At 29.3% G+C, this 21,744-nt stretch overlaps 1 protein-coding gene across 2 annotated transcripts in view; it reads left to right on the top strand.

Annotated features, from left to right (window-relative positions):
• Positions 1-1,855: 1,855 nt before the first annotated feature.
• The window catches only part of LOC119603680 (lysosomal-trafficking regulator), a 29,021-nt gene continuing 9,132 nt past the window's right edge, over positions 1,856-21,744 (top strand). Inside the window, exons 1-7 of one of the 2 annotated variants that reach the window (XM_037955799.1) lie at positions 1,856-2,060; positions 7,630-7,978; positions 9,086-9,162; positions 11,418-11,637; positions 11,702-11,812; positions 11,881-15,004; positions 19,515-20,498. In XM_037955799.1, the coding sequence (XP_037811727.1) occupies positions 7,826-7,978; positions 9,086-9,162; positions 11,418-11,637; positions 11,702-11,812; positions 11,881-15,004; positions 19,515-20,498 (4,669 nt within the window). In that variant the 5' untranslated portion in view covers positions 1,856-2,060; positions 7,630-7,825. Of the gene's footprint in view, positions 2,061-7,412; positions 7,542-7,629; positions 7,979-9,085; positions 9,163-11,417; positions 11,638-11,701; positions 11,813-11,880; positions 15,005-19,514; positions 20,499-21,744 lie in introns of those variants that run through there. The other variant, XM_037955800.1, reaches the window with a different exon arrangement.

Genomic DNA, 21,744 nt, shown 5'->3' with positions numbered 1-21,744 from the left:
TTGAAATCATATTCATACAAAAATAAAATTAAAACACAGATGTTTATACAGCTGTTCAATAGTGTTGTAAAACGTCAACATATAAATCATTAGACGCGTACATTAATTTTATAAATTTCAATATATATTTTTTGTTACTAATTGAAAAAAAAATAATTTTTAAAACAAATTTCAAAATAATAAAAAAAAATTAAAATATAGTGGGGTCGGAATAGAGTGAACACTAAATAATGAACTACAATAATGAATATGAATACCTAATTGTTACATTAGTCACCCGAAAGCGAGAACAGTGTAATTTTCGACTTAATTTCTTATGAAATAATTCATAAAAAATTTGTGCTTGTAGTTAGAAAATTTTCTGAGAACTAGGGTTCTATAGATGAAACGAAAAGTCGGCTTTTCGACTTTTTTTATTTAGTTAAAAGTCGACTTTTTTCGACTTCTCGATTTTTTTTGACTTTTTTCGATTATTTTTTGACTTTTTACGAGTTTTTCCGACTATTTTAGAGTTTTTGACTTTTTTTCCACTCTTTTAAAATTTCCGACTATTTTTGACTTTTTTCTAAAATTTTTGAGTTTTCGACTTTTTCCGACTTTTCGACTTTTTACGACTTTTCGACTTTTTTCGACTTTCTTCGACTTTTCGACATTTTTCGACTTTATTCGACTTTTCGACATTTTTCGACTTTTCGACTCTCCGACTTTTCGACTTTTATTAACAAAGTCGACTTTTCGACTTTTTTCACAGACGATAGTCGAGTTATCGACTTTTTTGGAACAAAATAGTCGACTTCGACTTTTTTGGAACAAAATAGTCGACTTCGACTTTTTTCGACAAAAAGTCGATTGTTCGATTATTCGAAAGTCGATTTATAGAGCCCTACTGAGAACTACTTGACTGTATAATTTTTTTTTTTTTTTATTTCCATAACATTTTTAAAATTATACATATGTATATAAAATTTTTTTCGATATAATGCACTTAAGTCCACAACAATATTTAAGGGAATTTGATCCATACAAATCACAAAAAATTTTAATTTAAATTAAGACTTCGATTTCGAATCCAGAAAAGCTCAATTGAAGGAAAACTTCAATTAAAATTTTTTAATTTCAAAAATAATAATTGAAATTGATTATCAGAAAAAATCAATTGGAAATGAGATTTTTTCCTTTGAAATTGAGAAAAGAACAAGCGAAAATGAATTCTGTATGAAACTCGAAAAAGAACAGTTACATTATTTCATACTTTTTCATTTAAAATTTAACATTTTCCGCATTCAAAAATAAAAATTTTAACAAAAAGTAATGTCAAAAACATAAATTGATTTCTTCTTTAATTGTGTTGAAATCTTCAATTCAATGTAATTGAAATGAATTTCATTATTTAAAAAGATAAAATATGGAAAAAAATTTCAAAGCTAGTACAAACACGATAATTTAATATGTATGTGTTTAAATTCTTTGACATGATGTATACTTTGTGTCATTGAGTTGACTCCGTGTACGTAGCACGGAGTCAACTAACGCATTTTTTCTAACAAATACGCGAATAGACCTAAATAAATTAAAAACCATTTTCAACACTGTTTTTAATAACTCATACAACTCTGTCATTCGAACAGTTGTTTTTTTATTTACATCTGTTTTTTGTTTTCGTTTTCTATTGCGTTTCTTTTGTTTTTGTTATTGTTTTTCCACTGCATTTTAGCACTGTTGTTCTTTGAACATATTTTTAGCATTCATTTTCAGTATTTACGTTGGAACAGAAAGTTGATAAAATCGCAAAAATATTTAAAATTAAAATCCCTAAAGGTGATTTACATTTACAAAAAACAAAGAACTTTGTATAAAATACAAAAAGTATTTAAAATATTATAATAAATTTAAACTAAAAGTGTTAACAACAAATAAAATTAAAGGAAAATAATAAAAAAGTTTCATTTAGAAAGCTTTAAGTGATTTTAGTTAAAATTGCAGTTAAAAGAAATGATAAAAATAGTGTTTGTTAATAAAACTAAGAAAAAAAGATTTTAAACAAATTGAAAAAGTAATTGGTAAGTTTTTTAACATTTAATTATTGGAAATCGTTGCAAATGATGAGCTCATTTTATAGGTGATAAATTTAAAACGCAATTTCATAATTTTTAAGTTTTTCATGATATTTTTGATTTATTTTCGAAAAATTTATTGTTTCATTGCAATTACGTTGATGAACATTGTATTTCATTTTTATTGAAGAAGATAAGATGAAATAATGTATGGAGATGTTAATGTATATACGAATATACATACATAGTATGTATGTTGATTGGTGGCCTCCTTCTTCTTTAATAATTTCTTATCATCATTATTTTCACATTCAACTAGTCAGTCATCCAAATGGAGCTACCAACGAACAAACCAACCGACCAACATACTGACCAACCAACCACTTCTTTAGAGATTTTCTTCTTTTTTCTTACACAAAGTCAAGTGTAAGTAATGTTGGAAAGCAGCTGTTTGGTATTGTATGCATATTTTGATGCTAACATCGCCAATCATGACATCCATATGATAACACTGGGTTACAACAATTTTGCAAAATCGAGGGAACATCGGAAATAAGTTTTTTAGTTGAATTATATACATAGTTGATCGTTTGCAAGTACAGCTTTGGAAGAAGTAATTCTCTTATTCTTTTTAAAATTAGAATTATCTATAGATAGAATTATAGATAGATAGATAGATAGATAGATAGATAGATAGATAGATAGATAGATAGATAGATAGATAGATAGATAGATAGATAGATAGATAGATAGATAGATAGATAGATAGATAGATAGATAGATAGAAGAAGATAGATAGATAGATAGAATATAGATAGATAGATAGATAGATTATAGATAGATAGATAGTAGATAGATAGATAGATATAAGATAGATAGATATATAGATAGATAGATAGATAGATAGAAGATAGTAGATAGATAGATAGATGATAGATAGTAGATAGATAGATAGATAGCTAGTAGATAGATTAGATAGATAGGATAAGATAGATAGATAGATAGATATATAGATAGATAGATTGATAGATAGATAGATAGATAGATAGATCGATGATAGATAGATAGATAGATAGATAGATAGCTAGATAGATAGATAGATGAGAGAGAGATAGATAGATAGATAGATAGATTAGATTAGATAGATAGATAGATATATAGATAGATAGATAGATAGATAGATAGATAGATAGATAGATAGATAGATAGATAGATAGATAGATAGATAGATAGATAGATAGATAAATAGATAGATAGATAGATAGATAGATAGATAGATAGATAGATAGATAGATAGATAGATAGATAGATAGATAGATAGATAGATAGATAGATAGATAGATAGATAGATAGATAGATAGATAGATAGATAAATAGATAGATAGATAGATAGATAGATAGATAGATAGATAGATAGATAGATAGATAGATAGATAGATAGATAGATAGATAGATAGATGGATAGATAGATAGATAGATAGATAGATAGATAGATAGATAGATAGATAGATAGATAGATAGATAGATAGATAGATAGATAGATAGATAGATAGATAGATAGATAGATAGATAGATAGATTAGGTTAGGTTAGGTACAGTTGTACAGCTTAAAATTAAAAACTTATTTTGTTAAAGCTTTTTCTTTTCTCCAGAACACAGTGTAATTATTCGTTATAGTGATTTCTTTTGCTTTTTGTTCATTCTTAAAGTAAGTACTGTTGTTGTGTTTCGGTTGATTGATTGTCTTAGACAGACTAACTGACAGACGGAACATTTGCTAGGCAGCATGAATATTAAATAGCCAGTCAGTATAAAACTAGACTCAATATCATCATCAGCTCTAGTAGTCTTATCATATTTAATTGCATTCATAGAACGACCTATGTTATTATTTTTTTATTATTATAATTCTTCTCGTTGTCGTTCAACTAAAACAATTGCTATTTTGTGGTCAATGGCTTTTTTTCCTTTTGCAGTCTTAATAATTCTACAACATGCAAGTTAATTTCCATATTAAATAAGTACATACATGTTTTATTCTCACTTCGAATTTTTCTTTTATTTTTATTGTTCCTTTTAAGCTAATATACAATATTATTGATTTTGTTTATAATAATTGATGTTGGTCAGTTTTGTAAAGTGTTTTTTTTTTTAATAAATAAATATACACAACGGCTTTACAAGCAAAGAAGAAAATCTGTAATGAGTTTTGCTAAATAATGTGTAAATTTTTTTGATAAGACTGCTAATGAAATTTAATCTAATGTTTTAATGTGGGTACATACTTTTTTAATGTTAATTTAAAATACATGCATATGTAATTATTTTTAGGAATAATAATTTTGGAAAGTGGTTTTCAAAAGTGTTAAAGGCTGCTGTATAGTAAAGTTTTAAGTGAAGAGTAAGAGTTTTAAGGAAAAACACTTTTGGTGATTCTGTCCATTTGAAAATAATAAAATGTTATATATAATTGGTTTATATTCTATTACACTAATTTACCGGCACCAATATTTTAAGCTGTTTCGAAAACGATTTTGAAAGATTAAATTAAAAGAACTGGAATAATAATAATAATAATACTTTTCTTAGAAACTATAACTGTAATAATTTCTGTAACAGTAATTGAATAACTCTCTACTTTAGAAATCAGAATAATCCAAAAAAAATTTCTTAGTTATTGGGAATACCTCTTTAAAATGACAATAAGTCAATGATTAAAGTTAGTAAATCCACTTTACAAGTTTAAAATTATTATGATTCTTTTATCATTATAATGTAAAATTCAACAAAAATAATTTCACTAAATAGAAGTGTATTAGGTTAAATTAAGTTCAAATAAATTACTGTTTGAAATAAACATTATCAATCTAGTTATTTGTAATATATATTATATAAAACCAATTAGAAAAAATTTTTTATAAAAAATATTATAAGTTGCTAAGTCAACAAACTACAATCTGTTACTGTGCTTTGCAAATATAACTATATACTATACTGCATATAATTACCACTAGGCTTGTTTCATTCAAAAAAATGTTATTCGAATAATTGAGGAGAAAAAATATATATTTTTCTAAATTAATATTTTTTTTAATTTAAAATAAATAATTATTCTCGATGTTCAATAATAATAGAATATGGGAGAGGTGCGATCGATACGTATTGCATTTTGTTGTTAAAAGCCCCACGAACATGTCTACCTGTTCTTAGAATCTATTAAGGATCCATAATATATGTAAATATTTTCGTGGGTCTTCCATCAATATTTCAGAGTAAACTTTCCTCACAATATATGCTACAAATGTATTCCTTTTATGTACATACATATAAATAATTAAATAAATTTTAAAATAATTGTATTCGATTAACTTTAAACCCGTATAGTTGAGACCAGCCTAGTATCTATTAGTTAATACATACATACATACATATGTATATTGTTTCTCAACCCGGCATTATTATTTATTTATAATCTTAAATAATAGCTTACATTTTCTTTTTTTATTTATTATAGTAATGTAAGCAGTTTCCCAGCTTTTTCATTTTTTTTATTTATTAATATAAAATATAATCAGTGATTATTTTATTACATTTTCGCCTTTGACCAGTTTAGGAACTATGTACTTAAAAATTTACAATTAATTTTCATTATGCAAAAAAAAAAAAACTCTTAATTTGTAGTTAAAATTTGTTAGTTCGTAATTTCTTAACTGCTTACATTCTGTGTAAGTATATTTTTCCAACTGATTTATTACTTTTTTATTACTAAAATTTTATAAATTGGCAAAAAAAATAAATTAACAACATGGAAATATTATCATGCATGGATGAATAAAAATATAAGCAAAATTTTATAAATGTGTAAGTAAATTATTTACTTAATTTTATAAAATTACACTACTCTACGTCTAAATAGGTAACGTTAAAAACAAATCCCCCAAAAAACATATTTCTGGCCGTATTTTCGAATATATAGCGAACATATATTATTATTTTTATTTTGATATACATATTGCCTATGTATACCTGTACATATCCAGCAAACATATCGTCCAAAATATATTAAAAATTCTGAAAATCATGGTCTTATAGAATTTTTGCTCATAACTCCATAATTTTTGAAGCGATTTTCCTAATTTTTAATAGCAAACATCTCATAAGCATTTAGATACTAAAGATATTTGGAATATTAAAAAAACATACATACAGATCGAGATCGATACGTCAATTTTGCTATCTATAAAAATTGTAGAAAAGGCAATAACAAACTTATTTATACACTTCTCTTGAAGGTGATGGGTATAAAAAATAATATTTATAACTAAAATATACGATAAATTACACTTCAAATTCATCTCTCAATACACATACTGTTTCACGTGTTGTGTAGCATAAATTAACTTTTAGAGCGGGTTTTTGAGATGGCAATCAAATGTCAATTAATAATCAGATTAGTTAATCAGAAAATAAATTTAATCTTATGTTTTGCCATACAAAACAACAGAAAACGTCACTGTTTGTTATCAAAACAATGCATATTTTATAAAAAAGAAGAAGACAATTGTAAATTTAATATGAAAATTAATGAAAACTTAAATTAAAAACAAAAAAATGTATTTTGAAGTGTCCATAATTTATACTAATCAATAAATAGAACATTTTAATGTTTATATTTGTAAAAATAGTATTAATTTTTTTGCATCAGCTGTTTACACCTCGTGCTTAAGTTTAAACCACCTCCATTGGGCGCTTAAACTTGCAAACAAAATTAACTAATTGAGTACTCAAAAACATCTTTCGAGGATTAATTTTAATTTAATCGCTAATCTTTCACCTAAAGATTGGCCCTTAGAATAATACGAAAATTAATAAAAATTCAAATCCAAACCGTTAAAAAAATCCATTGTATCTGAATAATACTCGGTTTTAAATTTTTATAAAGTATGTCATTTACTATTATCTCTTAATTTTTTTTAGCAACATGACTTTATTTTTGGCAGCCGTTAAAGTGAATCATATATTTTATAGCAATTAATTTATAATAAAAACTTTTTTATATATAAATAATTATAAATTTTAAACTTATGTATATGTATGTGCCAGTAGTATAGCATTTAAATCAAAACTACTCTTGTCATATTATGTCTTGCACTGATCTACAGTTGTGATAGCATATCACTCATACTCTCTGTTTACAATATTTTCATCTTCCTCTCTCTGTTAAAGTCAGTTGCTCTTATCGTAAATACGCTGTATGCAAAAAAAAAAAACTTATTACACTATACTTTAATACTACATTTAAAAACAATTCTATTTTAAAATGATTTTATTTGGCTTCCAATACACCAGTTTATTATAAACTCTAGCCATTGAAACATCAGAACGCAGTTGCCGGTAAAATTATTTCATCTTCGTTCAACACTTTAATGGTTGTCATATAAATAACCATAAATAAAACAAGTACATAGTGGAGGAATCTGCATATATGTATGTACATAAATAGTAGTAGAAGTTAGTGCAAGAAAATATCTGACAATAAGTCGGTTAAATTACATATTTCTTTTTTTATTTTTAGTTATGTGTCGAAGGTGGTAATGAAGTTTATGCCTCTTGATTACATTGTATTGTTGTTGACTATTACTTCTGTTGTTGTTTGTCCTGCTGCGGCTGATGCTGCAAATACTGGCTACTGCTGGTGCTGTTGGTATTGATGCGCTGTGTTATCTTTGCCGTTGTTTAGTTTATTGTTTTAGTTTACACTGCTAGTTGCCATGGACTCAACTTGTATTGGCAATAATCAGCAGCAACAACAACAAGAACAACAAGTTTATCATCAGCATTATGCGGAATACAAGTTACTATTCGATACATTAAAAAACATTTGGCAGAATTATTTGCAGTCCTTCAACAATGTCGATGTCAAGGTAATTATATAAATTCCTTCTTTGCACTTACATACATACATATGTACCCAGCAAAAAAAGGCGTGCAAAAAAAGTAGTAAATACATGGGTTCAACTGATAATGAACTGGTTCATATTTAGGTGAAACATGCATGATTTTAACATTAGCGTGTCATTGGCGTGCATGGGTTCGTATTTGGAAAAATAGTTCGGCATTAAAATGAGTGCTTACAACCAATGAACATCCGATGATTCTCAAGCGAATTTTCATTGGTGCACTATATTTATTTTAAAATGCATTATTAAAGGTATTACGAATTAATTATTAATATTTAAATTAATATTTTAGCATGATATTGATAAAAATTAAATGTGATAACAAAATAAAACAAATTTTGAATTGCATTAAAATTCATTCGAAGTAAAAATACCCATTATAATTTAAAATCAGTCAGTCAAATGGACTTAATATTACTAATTTAACAAATATTAAATACAAAAATCTAATAAAATTAATGTTATTTTTAAATTTGTTGTATGAAATGCACGTTTCCTTTAAATTCTAAGAGTATACCAAATTATAGTGATATATTACAGTTCCTATAGTAGAGTTACATGAGTGAATTGGGTGCAATTTTTCATGCCTTCACTTATGACAAATTTATTAGAATTTAGGCATGTATTTAGAACGCATTAAATTGAATACGTACTAAAGAAATCATGAAAATATCCCTTCTTCTTGAACAACTTCAAAATTTTTTTGCTGGGTATATCCCGCATTTGCTTTTAAAGGGTCGTAACTCCAAAAATATAATTTCAAGAAAGACTCTTAAGACATTTTAACATTATTTGTGAAAATAATTAACAATCAAATTATTCATCTTTCTTACATGTTTTCATAATAATAAAAGATTAAACTATTTATCTAAAAGATTTAATTTAGGTATATGTATATTTTAAAATAACCGAATTTTGAGTTAAGTCTCTTTAGAGGAAAATAAGCAATATATTTTATATGACAAATATCTCTTGTTTAAAGTAGTAGATTGTTGTTTGTATTATTGATTTTTATAGTAAACGATAATATATTAATTTTGATTTTATTTTTATTTTACATCTCTTTCTCAGCAACATTGGTTACAATTGTTTTTATTTAACTTTCAATTTGTCTCCGAGGAATTACTGGAAAATGAAGAATTTAAAAGGTATTTATATTGTACAATGTATATACTATAAGTTTTTGTTACAAGATTGTAATTTAACTTGAAAATAATTTAAAAATCATGATAATTTCTAGTCTAGTCTATAGTCTAGTCTATAGTCTAGTCTATAGTCTAGTCTATAGTCTAGTCTATAGTCTAGTCTATAGTCTAGTCTATAGTCTAGTCTATAGTCTAGTCTATAGTCTAGTCTATAGTCTAGTCTATAGTCTAGTCTATAGTCTAGTCTATAGTCTAGTCTATAGTCTAGTCTATAGTCTAGTCTATAGTCTAGTCTATAGTCTAGTCTATAGTCTAGTCTATAGTCTAGTCTATAGTCTAGTCTATAGTCTAGTCTAGTCTATAGTCTAGTCTATAGTCTAGTCTATAGTCTAGTCTATAGTCTAGTCTATAGTCTAGTCTATAGTCTAGTCTATAGTCTAGTCTATAGTCTAGTCTATAGTCTAGTCTATAGTCTAGTCTATAGTCTAGTCTATAGTCTAGTCTATAGTCTAGTCTATAGTCTAGTCTATAGTCTAGTCTATAGTCTAGTCTATAGTCTAGTCTATAGTCCTAGTCTATAGTCTAGTCCTATAGTCTAGTCTATAGTCTAGTCTATAGTCTAGTCTATAGTCTAGTCTATAGTCTAGTCTATAGTCTAGTCTATAGTCTAGTCTATAGTCTAGTCTATAGTCTAGTCTATAGTCTAGTCTATAGTCTAGTCTATAGTCTAGTCTATAGTCTAGTCTATAGTCTAGTCTATAGTCTAGTCTATAGTCTAGTCTATAGTCTAGTCTATAGTCTAGTCTAGTAGTTCTAGTCTATAGTCTAGTCTATAGTCTAGTCTATAGTCTAGTCTATAGTCTAGTCTATAGTCTAGTCTATAGTCTAGTCTATAGTCTAGTCTATAGTCTAGTCTATAGTCTAGTCTATAGTCCTAGTCTATAGTCTAGTCTATAGTCTAGTCTATAGTACTAGTCTATAGTCTAGTCTATAGTCTAGTCTATAGTCTAGTCTATAGTCTAGTCTATAGTCTAGTCTATAGTCTAGTCTATAGTCTAGTCTATAGTCTAGTCTATAGTCTAGTCTATAGTCTGGTCTATAGTCTAGTCTATAGTCTAGTCTATAGTCTAGTCTATAGTCTGGTCTATAGTCTAGTCTATAGTCTAGTCTATAGTCTAGTCTATAGTCTAGTCTATAGTCTAGTCTATAGTCTAGTCTATAGTCTAGTCTATAGTCTAGTCTATAGTCTAGTCTATAGTCTAGTCTATAGTCTAGTCTATAGTCTAGTCTATAGTCTAGTCTATAGTCTAGTCTATAGTCTAGTCTATAGTCTAGTCTATAGTCTTGTCTATAGTCTAGTCTATAGTCTAGTCTATAGTCTAGTCTACAGTCTAGTCTATAGTCTAGTCTATAGTCTAGTCTATAGTCTAGTCTATAGTCTAGTCTAATCTATAGTCTAATCTATAGTCTAGTCTATAGTCTAGTCTATAGTCTAGTCTATAGTCTAGTCTATAGTCTAGTCTATAGTCTAGTCTATAGTCTAGTCTATAGTCTAGTCTATAGTCTAGTCTATAGTCTAGTCTATAGTCTAGTCTATAGTCTAGTCTATAGTCTAGTCTATAGTCTAGTCTATAGTCTAGTCTATAGTCTAGTCTAGTCTATAGTCTAGTCTATAGTCTAGTCTATAGTTTAGTCATAGTCTAGTCTATAGTCTAGTATATCTATATTCTAGCCTATAGTCTAATCTATTGTTTATAGTCTAGTCTATAGTATTGTCTATATGTATGTAGTCTAGTCACAGCTTAGAGATTATTTTAACAGCTTTTAAAAAGCGTATATTCTGAAACCCAACTGTGTAAACACATACTTTAAGAATCATTATAATTTTAAAATAATTTTCAAAAACTTTATATTCGAAATTGGAAAACTTTAGTCCACATGACATAACGATTATTTTAACAGCTTTAAAAATCATTCAAACATAAGTTCGATTTTTCGAAATTATCTTAAAAAGCTCATATTCTGAAACTAGATTGAGAAATGTAAGCAGTTAGCCTCGAATTAAATGAAAATTGTATTTTTAAGAATCCTTATGTTTTAGAGAATTTGAACTTTTAATATACATATTTTTGATAATCGAAAGAACATGATTTGTTGAAAATATGTTTTTAATAAAAATCCCATCCTGGGAAAAACTCTTATTTTGTTTATGTTGTTTTTGTTGCCAATTTTAAATCTTTATTTTAATCCCTTTACAGTTTCTTTAATCCCATACCTGAGGAGTTATGTTCATATCTGTTAGAACAAATCTATGAAATAATCAGCAAATCCGATCTCTTTATACCAACTGTGGATAGTTTCAAAACAAGCGAAAACTCTAGTGATAAATATGAGGAAAGTGATATTGATGAAAAACAAACGTCTGAAAAGAATAAACAATTTTTACAATTATTAAAAAAGAATCACAATTTTGCACAGGTAAAAATGCAATTGACAAATAAACGATTTGCTGCCCTTCATTGAATTGGTAATTTTATTCCAGCTAATACTCAAACAACCCAGTGATTGTAGCAAAATAATAGCATTGAGACAATTTTTAACCCATCAATTGGGACAGCATCTGTTGGAATTCTTATTAAGGGTAGATATTAAGGTAATTAATTAATTGTCATTAATTTTAAATTTTATTGTAATTTTAATAAACTATTTTTCTATTTCTAGTTGGTGGCTTCTCAGAAAAGTTTATGTAATTTGTGCATTAACTTATTTCCCAATTGTCCTTGGTGGGAACATTACCGCGAGTTGAATAATCAACAGAATATATTTGCTTTTATAGGCAATTTGCAATTCTATCAAAAATTTAAATGTAAATCCAATAATGATATTACTACTAACAGCAAAATTACCGCTGACTTACAACCACGGAATTTGGAAATTGTCCCAGAAAATAAATCTTTAGAGGAGTTTTTACAAGCCACTAAAACCAGTGATGAAATAGCTTTAATATTAATACAACTATTAATAAAATGCATAGAAAATGAACGGTTTACAACTTTACACTCTGATCAATCGATGTTTATGTTGACTTTAAACTTTAGCTTAGATTGTTTAAGCGTGGAAAATCTGGCTTTTTCATCGCCACATAATGCTGAAATCATTAAATGCTATTTGCTAAAGTTAAACGAACAATGTCTAAACAATCTGTTTGCCTTAACAGACAATTCACTGCACGACATACAATTTCAATGTATATTTGCCAAACTCATAGCCGCCTTAGAGTGTAATTTACAAAATACTCGACTGCTTTACGCCTTGATTTATATAATATTTGCCATCTTACATAATGTGGTGGCAGTATATAGCCAGAAAACTTTATGGAATGCCAAAGTCAATCTATATAATTTAAAATTTATAGATGAAAATATCATCGACTGTTGTCTCTCTACCATGGAACACTTGCTAAGACATCAACCACCCGAGCAGGAAGATATAAAATCCTTATATCATTTAATATTTCGTACATTACTAAAAATCATAGAAAATTTAAATAAATACGATATGATGATTTCAACCATAAGCAATAATTATTTCAATACCACCAATCTTACAACCGCTAAACCAGCACCAGTGCGTTATCGAAAAATGAAAACCAAACAAATGCACTGTTTATCTAGTGTACCTAAGTTATCGTGCTATTTTCAAAATATTCTCATAACAATACTACCTACTTTACCCAAGGATCTACAAGAACAAACTATGCTCTATTTAGCACGTTCCGGCTTATGTTGCTGCCACTATAACTTGGCTTTATTCAATAGCATATTGAGTATTATTTTCAATGTAACAGCCTATTATCAGAAATGTGCCTACAAATTTCTTTATAACAAAATGTTAAATACTATTTTCCTAAAATCAACGCAGGAAAATTCAAACTCTACGCAAGTCTCTTTGTATTCAAAACGTTCTGGAATGGTTAATTGTATGAAATGTGATATGAAATTGAAATCATTGGATTTTCATCAAGGTCTTTTGCAAATTTATAAAACTTTTTATAATAAACTACAAAGTAATATGGAACATTTAACGAATCTCATATATTTCCTAAAACATCTCAAACATTTGGCATTTCTGCTAACCAACGATATTGCTACTGGTATATTGGCGGAAATAGTTTTACCTATATTTCGTGAATATAAGTTACATTTATTTGCCCAGAAAAGCCCCCAGAATACCTCCCCACAACACAGTTTGAAATTTTGGCAAAAAACTGCCTCAACTGAAACTACACCCGTAAGAAATTCGAATCTTCATTTAATCATAGATTCAAGTGATAATACAAAAGATGATATTAGCAGATTACTGTATGAATGTTTAAATATATTTGCCATGTATCTAAGAGATATACGGCTAATAAAAGCCTTCTATAATGAGGAAAATATTCGACATTTGGAAGATTTACTGGAGGAGCCTTTTTTAATAAGAGCTGTATGTGATCTAATTAAAATAGGCATTGATAACATAACATTTTTGGGTGATAATAATCAAGAACAAATTATTTTAAGCCGTAGACTGATTACATTACAATTCAATAGTTCGGAAAGGGCTCAACTATTATTTAATTCCCTCTTAACAAAAGCCAAAAATCAAAACAACAGCTGTGCAACACAATTTTGGTTATTTGAAAATACATCGCTAACAACAGCTACGAAATCCAATACCTTACAATTGAAAACTGTAGACATTTTGCATATAGTAGCTCTACAATGGACTCTTAATTATGAACTTTTAAAAACTAGTCAATATTTCTACAATGAATTCGCAAAAATATATTCAATTACTAAGGAAGATGAAGAAGATGATGCAGAAATGCAGGATGAGAGTGGTCAACAATTAAATAATTCCCCCATAAATACAAAAATGTCTCTGAAACCGGGTGATAAAACTATAATAGACATATTACAATTGAATTATAATGCCTTAACGGCATTCTTAATGTTACCACCTAAACGTAAATTAAAAACTCAAAAATTGTCTATGAAATCTAAACAACGTCCACAACACAATCATAAAATAAATGATTATCAACAACAAGAATACAACATATCAAACAATGATTTCGATTCAAGCTGGGAAATATTAGAAAATTTTATTAATTCCATACACTCTATAGAAATGTCAAACAGCACCACTAACACATCACTGCTAACGACATCGAATTATTCTAACGCAACCACAACAACATTTAGTTTATATTCAGCGCAAGACTTAACAACAGCTCTTGATGTAACGGAATTTCCACAACAGTGTAAAAAAGCCACATCGTTTCTATTGCAACTAAATCAAAAGGATACTTTACCACTAAGCGAAAGTGTTTTAAATGAAAGTATTACAATTTTTGATATACGCAATCAAAAGCATTTTCAAAAAAGTCTTCAAAATATTGCTAAAGAAACAACCACAACAAAAAACTCACCCCCGTCTACATCACCCTCTTCTTCATCTACCACCCTCTTTAAAGACACCTTTAACTATTATTACTCAGCTGATGACCCCAAAACGCTAACAGCCAATGTAGCTGCACAAGTTTCAAATGAAAGCATTATCTACAAACTATTTAATATATTCGGTTCAATATTCTCATTAAGTCGTACAAATTCTTTAATTGATTTAAACAAAATATCAGATACAGTCAAAGAAGAAGAAGGTGAATACCACGAAGAACCTCACGATATAGATGTTGATTTATTGCCTCTGTATGAAACACACAGTGATTGCAAAAAATTATTATTAAAAATTTTCGAAGCAACTATGGCCATTTGTATTAAGGGCTATCAAAATGAAGAAGGTGAGTAATATTTGAATAGAAAATGTAAAAAGTGGAATGCTTTTTGAATTTGCCTATGAAAGCTTCGTTTTGTTTTGGGTTTTAAATGAACATCTTAGTTTATATTTCTTCTAATCACACATGCTCTCAATATATGTATATTATGAATGCATGTTGTTTGTTTAGAACATCCAGAAGCCATACAATTGTTACCAGTTAGTTAGTTACTTTGAATTTGCTAATAGTAGTACGTATAGAAACAATAGTGCACGTTAGTACCACATAGTACGTATTTACACTAGACAACATAGAAATTAAAATGTTTTATTTATTGTATATTTTTATAAAATATTCTGAATCCTTATAGATAACAAAGTCGATTTGGGCATGCTTGTCCGTAAGTCTGTCTGGTCGTATGTTTGTTGAAAACAATTCGCTGAAGACCAAAGATATGATTATGACAGTTAAATAATTATATGTTTAGATTACATATGTATATCCGAAAATGTGGCAAAAAAATACCGGTTTTTGGAGATTTTATTTATACAAAAGTATAAATTTTAAATTTAAAATATTTTTCAAATAGTTACCGATTTAGACAAAAAAATTTTTTAATAAGTAAAGGAAGTTCCTCGAGAATGTGAACTGACTTTTTATTAGGGATGCCAATCCCGAAATCCCGATCCCGAAAATCCCGGGCAAATCCCGAATCCCGGGATTTGGAAAATAAATCCCGGGATTTTTTCGGGATTAGAATATCCCGCAACCTGGGATTTTTCAAAATAAATCCCGGGATTTGTTTCAAAAACTGTTTTTATTTTCTTTTTTTGAGCCATAATTTTCATTAACTTGAAAATTACGATCTTATTTTATTTTCGACTCATGCAAAACTAAATTCCGCAGAGCTAATTATATACATATTTAAACCTTTTATTTTTTAAAGTGGTATGATTCCATACACATAGCACATATAAATTTATTTATTCACTTCGTTTTTATACCCTACACCACTTTAGTGGGGAGGGTATATTGGGTTTGTGCTGATTTTTGTTATGCACAATAATATTGGTCCTATACCCACCTTAAAGTATACCAATCGGCTCAGAATCATTTTCTGAGTCGATTAAGCTATGTCCGTCCGTCTGTCCGTCCGTCTGTCCGTCCGTCCGCCCGTCCGTGTAAACCTTGTAATCAAACTACAGCAATTTTGAAGATAATTCTATAAAATTTTGCATGATCTTCTATTGTACTAGAGACGGATCCTATTGAAAATGGGTAACATCGGTCCAATACTTGACCTAGCCCCCATACAACTGAACCCGCCGAATAGGGCTTTTAAGTTCATAATTATGTTTAATATACTCGTATCTCGACAAAAAGCTGCAAAGCCAAGTTCTATACTAGCCTTCATGATGTATTTTTTGATGATACGGCCTCATTTGACCCTAGCTCCTATACAAAGCCCCCTTCGAAATATGACTTAAATGTACACAATTTCATTCAACAAAAAATAGCTAAAGTATATCTGAGGCAAGGTACAATTCAACTTAGATGCTTTATTATGAACAATAAATCACATTTTATTTTATAACTGGTGTAGGGTATTATATGGTAGGCTTCGCCCAACTATAACTTCTTACTTGTTAACACATCGAAATGTTGGTCGTAGACCGACCCAAAAAGTATACACATTCTGTGTCTGTAAGCTAAAAACACGAGTTAGAAGACTCATTCCATTTGTGATGCAAATTTGGACCAAAATTGACACAAGAAAACCTAATTGGACCTCCTCTGAAAATCACATTGATGCTGATATTAATATCAATACATTACAATATTTTGATGGTGGGTATTTAATTTCGGCACAGTCGAATACAAACTTTATTTTTCAATACTAGAGGATTTTACATTTCTAACTTTCTACAAATCTGAGTGATACCGGTAAAGGTAAATTACCTTGTTCTGAATGCACATAAAATTTTAAATTAATACTACGAATATAATAACATGTTCCAAAACATGTATTTTGGGTAAAGTTCCAAATATTTTTCAAAGAATAGGTTCTAAATTGATGTACGGATAATTGAATTGGTATCTGTTATAATTATTAGTTCACATGGAACAGTATGAGGTTTTAAAAAGTGCTTATGTCTAATTTCGGAATATTTATTTAGGAAGTAAGTATGTATTTAAAAAGTTTCAGAAATTATGCAATTCTGAAAGTTTTTATTTAAAAATTGGAATTAATTGGATTGTTTTAATTTAAATATATCTTCTGTCTGCTAAATTTTCACAAAATTAAACAATTTTCTTTACAAATATGATGATTTAAAGATTTTCATATATAAAATAAATAAATTCATGTAATCCCGAAATCCCGTAAAATCCCGAAATCCCGAAAAATCCCGGGATCCCGAAATATCCCGGGATCCCGGGATTGCAATTTTCAAAATCCCGAATCCCGGGATTTGTAAAAGCCAGTCCCGTTTGGCATCCCTACTTTTTATACTCTACACCACTTCAGTGGGGAGGGTATATTGGGTTTGTGCTGATGTTTGTAACGCACAATAATATTGGTCCTATACCCACCTTAAAGTATACCAATCGGCTCAGAATCATTTTCTGAGTCGATTTAGCTATGTCCGTCCGTCTGTCCGTCCGTCCATGTAAACCTTGTAATCAAACTACAGGTCGCAATTTTGAAGATAATTCAATGAAATTTGGTACATGATCTTCTATTGTCCCAGGGACGAAGCCTATTGAAAATGGTTAAGATCGTTCCATTATTTCACCTAGCCCCCATACAACTGAACCCCCCAATAGGGCTTGTAAACCTTGTAATCAAACTACAAGTCGCAATTTTGGAGATAATTCAATGAAATTTGGCATATCATCTTTTATGGTACCGTAGACGAAGTCTATTGAAAATGGTTAACATCGGTACATTATTTCACCTAGCCTCCATACGACTGAACCCCCCGAATAGGGCTTTTAAACTTTGTAATCAAACTACAGGTCGCAATTTTGGAGATAATTCAATGAAATTTGGCACATGATCTTTTATGGTACCGTAGACGAAGCCTATTGAAAATGGTTAACATCGATCCATTATTTCACCTAGCCTCCGTACGACTGAACCCCCCGAATAGGGCTTTTAAACTTTGTAATCAAACTACAGGTCGCAATTTTGGAGATAATTCAATGAACCCGCCGAATAGGGCTTTTAAGTTCATAATTATGTTTAATATACTCATATCTCGACAAAAAGCTGCAAAAACCAAGTTCTATACAAGATTTGATGACCCTCACGAATTCCATAATATTAGGTCCTCATATGACCCTAGCCCCTATAAAAAGCCCCCATCAAAATTTCACTTAAATGTCCACAATTTTATTCAACAATAAACGGCTTAAGTATGTATATCTGAGACAATGTACAATTCAATTTAAATGCTTTATTATGGCAAATAAATCACATTATATTTTTGTCAAAGTTGTAGGGTATTATATGGTCGGCCTCGCCCGACTATAATTTCTTACTTGTTTTACTTAAATTTTGAAAACTGTGGGAACCCTAAGCTTTATAAGTGCTTAAAAATTTCCTAAAAAGTGTTAAACTAGTTATAAGTTATGGATCCAATTTATACGTCATATAAACCGCATTAAGGAGAAGAATTTATGCTCCCAGTTTAATAATTTTAAAACATCCTTTTTGAACGATAAAATTTGGAATTCCCTTATATCGGAATTAAGACAAAATTTATCATAAATGTTTTATTATAAAAAAATCATTTTTTTATGTTTATTTATACTCATAATAGGTGTAGAGTTATCATATGACCGGCCATGCCCAGTTATACTTTCTTATTTTATCTTTATATAGCGCGAAGTTGAAAATACTTTTCGTAGCACAGTGTAGTTTAACGATTTCTTACAAATAATATGTATTATGACATTCTATAGACTATAGTGCAATAGACATTTGTTAGGTGGCGGTCGTTGAATTGTTAGAACTGAACTTGAGTTTATTATTAGTATGTAGTAAATAAATAAACTGCAATATGCAGCATTTAACATTAGAATGGACTGTATTGTATAGACGAATTAAAGAATAACTAGATTATATTACCATTATTTCAATGTGGTTGCACACTATACATGTTGTTAATAATTGCACTTTTTCATTCTATGCTGGCGTAGATGATAAAATAAATAAATATTAGTATAGTTTTAAACCGACCATCTCTTGTGTTACATCAAAAAAAAAACAAAACAAATTATACATTTTCTTAAACACGTTATACATATTTAAATAAGATATTAAAACATTGGGCTTGTTAAAAATCTCTAGACTGATAAAAACAGATCTTATCTTTTAATAAGAGACTATACAACAGATTAAATGTAACACATTTTATTAACATTCGAGTTGATACAATAAAATTAATTGTATGCAGTACATATTCCGTAGTAAAATTCATTGAAATTTAACAAACATTTTATTTTATTATTTTCATACGTGTTTTTCTAGTGGAAAAAATGCAAAAACATTTGCGTAAACTGAAAAGTGTTATATTAACAAACGCCTGCAATAATTGGGAACAACATTCGGAAGAGCACACAAGAGAAAATACTGTTATACAAACGTTGCAATGTCTACTCAAGATAGCCGAACTATCGAATTGTGCCAATGAACCGGCTGCAGTTGTTAGTACAAGTATTTTAACCACAGTTACCGAAGATCAAACAAATCTAAATGAGTTGAGACCACGAACTAGATCATTTAATAGTTCGCGTTTGGGAGGAGGTATTTCCTATAATTATCATCAATTAACTACAGCTTTGCCAAGTAAAAATGCCATCCTAACACCCACTACTCCGCCCCAGAGACCTTTGTCCGGGGAAAGTGGTGATGCAGATTATTTCTCTACGCGAGCTTCGTACATTTGTGCAGACAGTGAATTGGAATTTAGTGAAAATGATCAAGATGATTTTTATCTAACAGCCGATGAAGGCTATGAAGCGGATGGTGAAATTCAGGAAGTTTCCGAAACCGAGGGCATGTCTGAAGTAGGAGAACTATGGCATTCTTTTCAACCCTCCTCCCGCTATCGAACACATATACTGCATGAAGGCATATGTCGTTTAGTGGTGGATATACTAATTGAGCTTAGCCAGAAATGCTGTGCAAATCCTTTGGGTTGGTGTGATAATTTAGCTCAATTAATTAATCGTCTTTTTGTGATACGTGAATACTTGGGTGGCCCTTTATTTTTACTCCGCGGTTTTGCACCTGTACTGAAATGTCATGATGTTCGTTTGAGAGAGTTGCAGCAATGTATTTTAGAATTAATTATAGACTTGAATTCACCGGAAGTTCTATCAATATTTTTTGGTATACTCTCGTCGAAAAATCCACCTGTAGATATATTAGTGAAATATATGAATTATATTTGTGCCAATACTTTAAAGAAATGTCAGCCGAGCGTGGAGTTGGAGTTTCCAGTTCATATTGGTAAGTTAAATATCAGTTTTTTAATGAAAACTAATTAACCTCTAGTACATATCTAAATTTGGTTTAATTTTTCCAAACCAATGATGATTAGTTTTAAAATTATTAAAGAAATAGAAAAATATAAAAAAGGCGTTTTATCTAAACAATCCTTTTTTATTATTTGAGTATTGTAGTAAATGACTCGGTGGGACAAATAAAGGAATAAAATTAACATTTCGAGAAAACACTTGATTTTTTCGAAGTCCATTACTCTATGTCCGTCTGTCTATATGTTTATTGAAATCAGTTTTCTGAAAACCCTGTAATATATTCACTTTCGAAATAATGAAGCATGCTATTAAATTAGCTATGACCATCTATCCGTAGTTTTGTTGAAATCAATTTCCAGATATCTTTAGAATCCAATTACTGAAATATGAAACATCTGTAAAAAAACGGAGATATAATATAAATTCCTAGAAACCGCATGGTTTTTATACCCTACACCACTATAGTGGGGAGGGTATTATGCGTTTGTGCTGATGTTTGTAACACCCAAAAATATTGGTCCTACACCCACCTTAAAGTATACCAATCGACTCAGAATCACTTCCTGAGTCGATTAAGCTATGTCCGTCTGTCCGTCCGTCTGTCCGTCTGTCTGTCTGTGTGTCCATGTAAACCTTGTGCGCACTCTACAGGTCGCAATTTTTGAGATAATTTGATGAAATTTGGAACATACACTTCTCTTGGTCCAAGGACAAACGCTATTGAAAATGGTTGAAATCGGTCCATTATTTAACCTAGCCCCCATACAACCGGACCCCCCGAATAGGGCTTTTGACCTCATACACTGTCGATTTTTATAATGATCGGGCATTATTTGACCCTATCCCCTATACAAAATCCCCTTCAGGAAATGACTTCAATGTCCACAATTCTCTTATAAACACTAGTATCAATATGAAATTTACCACAAATAGATTTTATATAAAAATTTTATATAAAATGTCGACATTAAATTTTATAAGGATCGGACCAATTTTTGCCCTAGCCCCCATACAACCGGACCTACCGATTAGGGCCTCTTAGCTCATAACTACGATAAATATACTACTATCTTCCCAAAATTTGGCACAACTAAGTTTGATATGTAATTATAAATAACACTGTCATTTTTCGCCATAATCGGAAATAAAAAGTAGCCTATTGCCAGACATACGAATGTGCTGTGAAAATTTGAAGAAAATCGGTTTAGCCGTTTAGT

This window comes from Lucilia sericata, unplaced genomic scaffold (assembly GCF_015586225.1).
Source record: "Lucilia sericata isolate MDLA Ls3-8-SP2 unplaced genomic scaffold, ASM1558622v1 Contig000327F_arrow, whole genome shotgun sequence".
Classification (NCBI taxonomy): domain Eukaryota; kingdom Metazoa; phylum Arthropoda; class Insecta; order Diptera; family Calliphoridae; genus Lucilia; species Lucilia sericata.
Note: the sequence above shows the minus strand (reverse complement) of the source record. Positions and strands in the feature narration are given on the sequence as shown.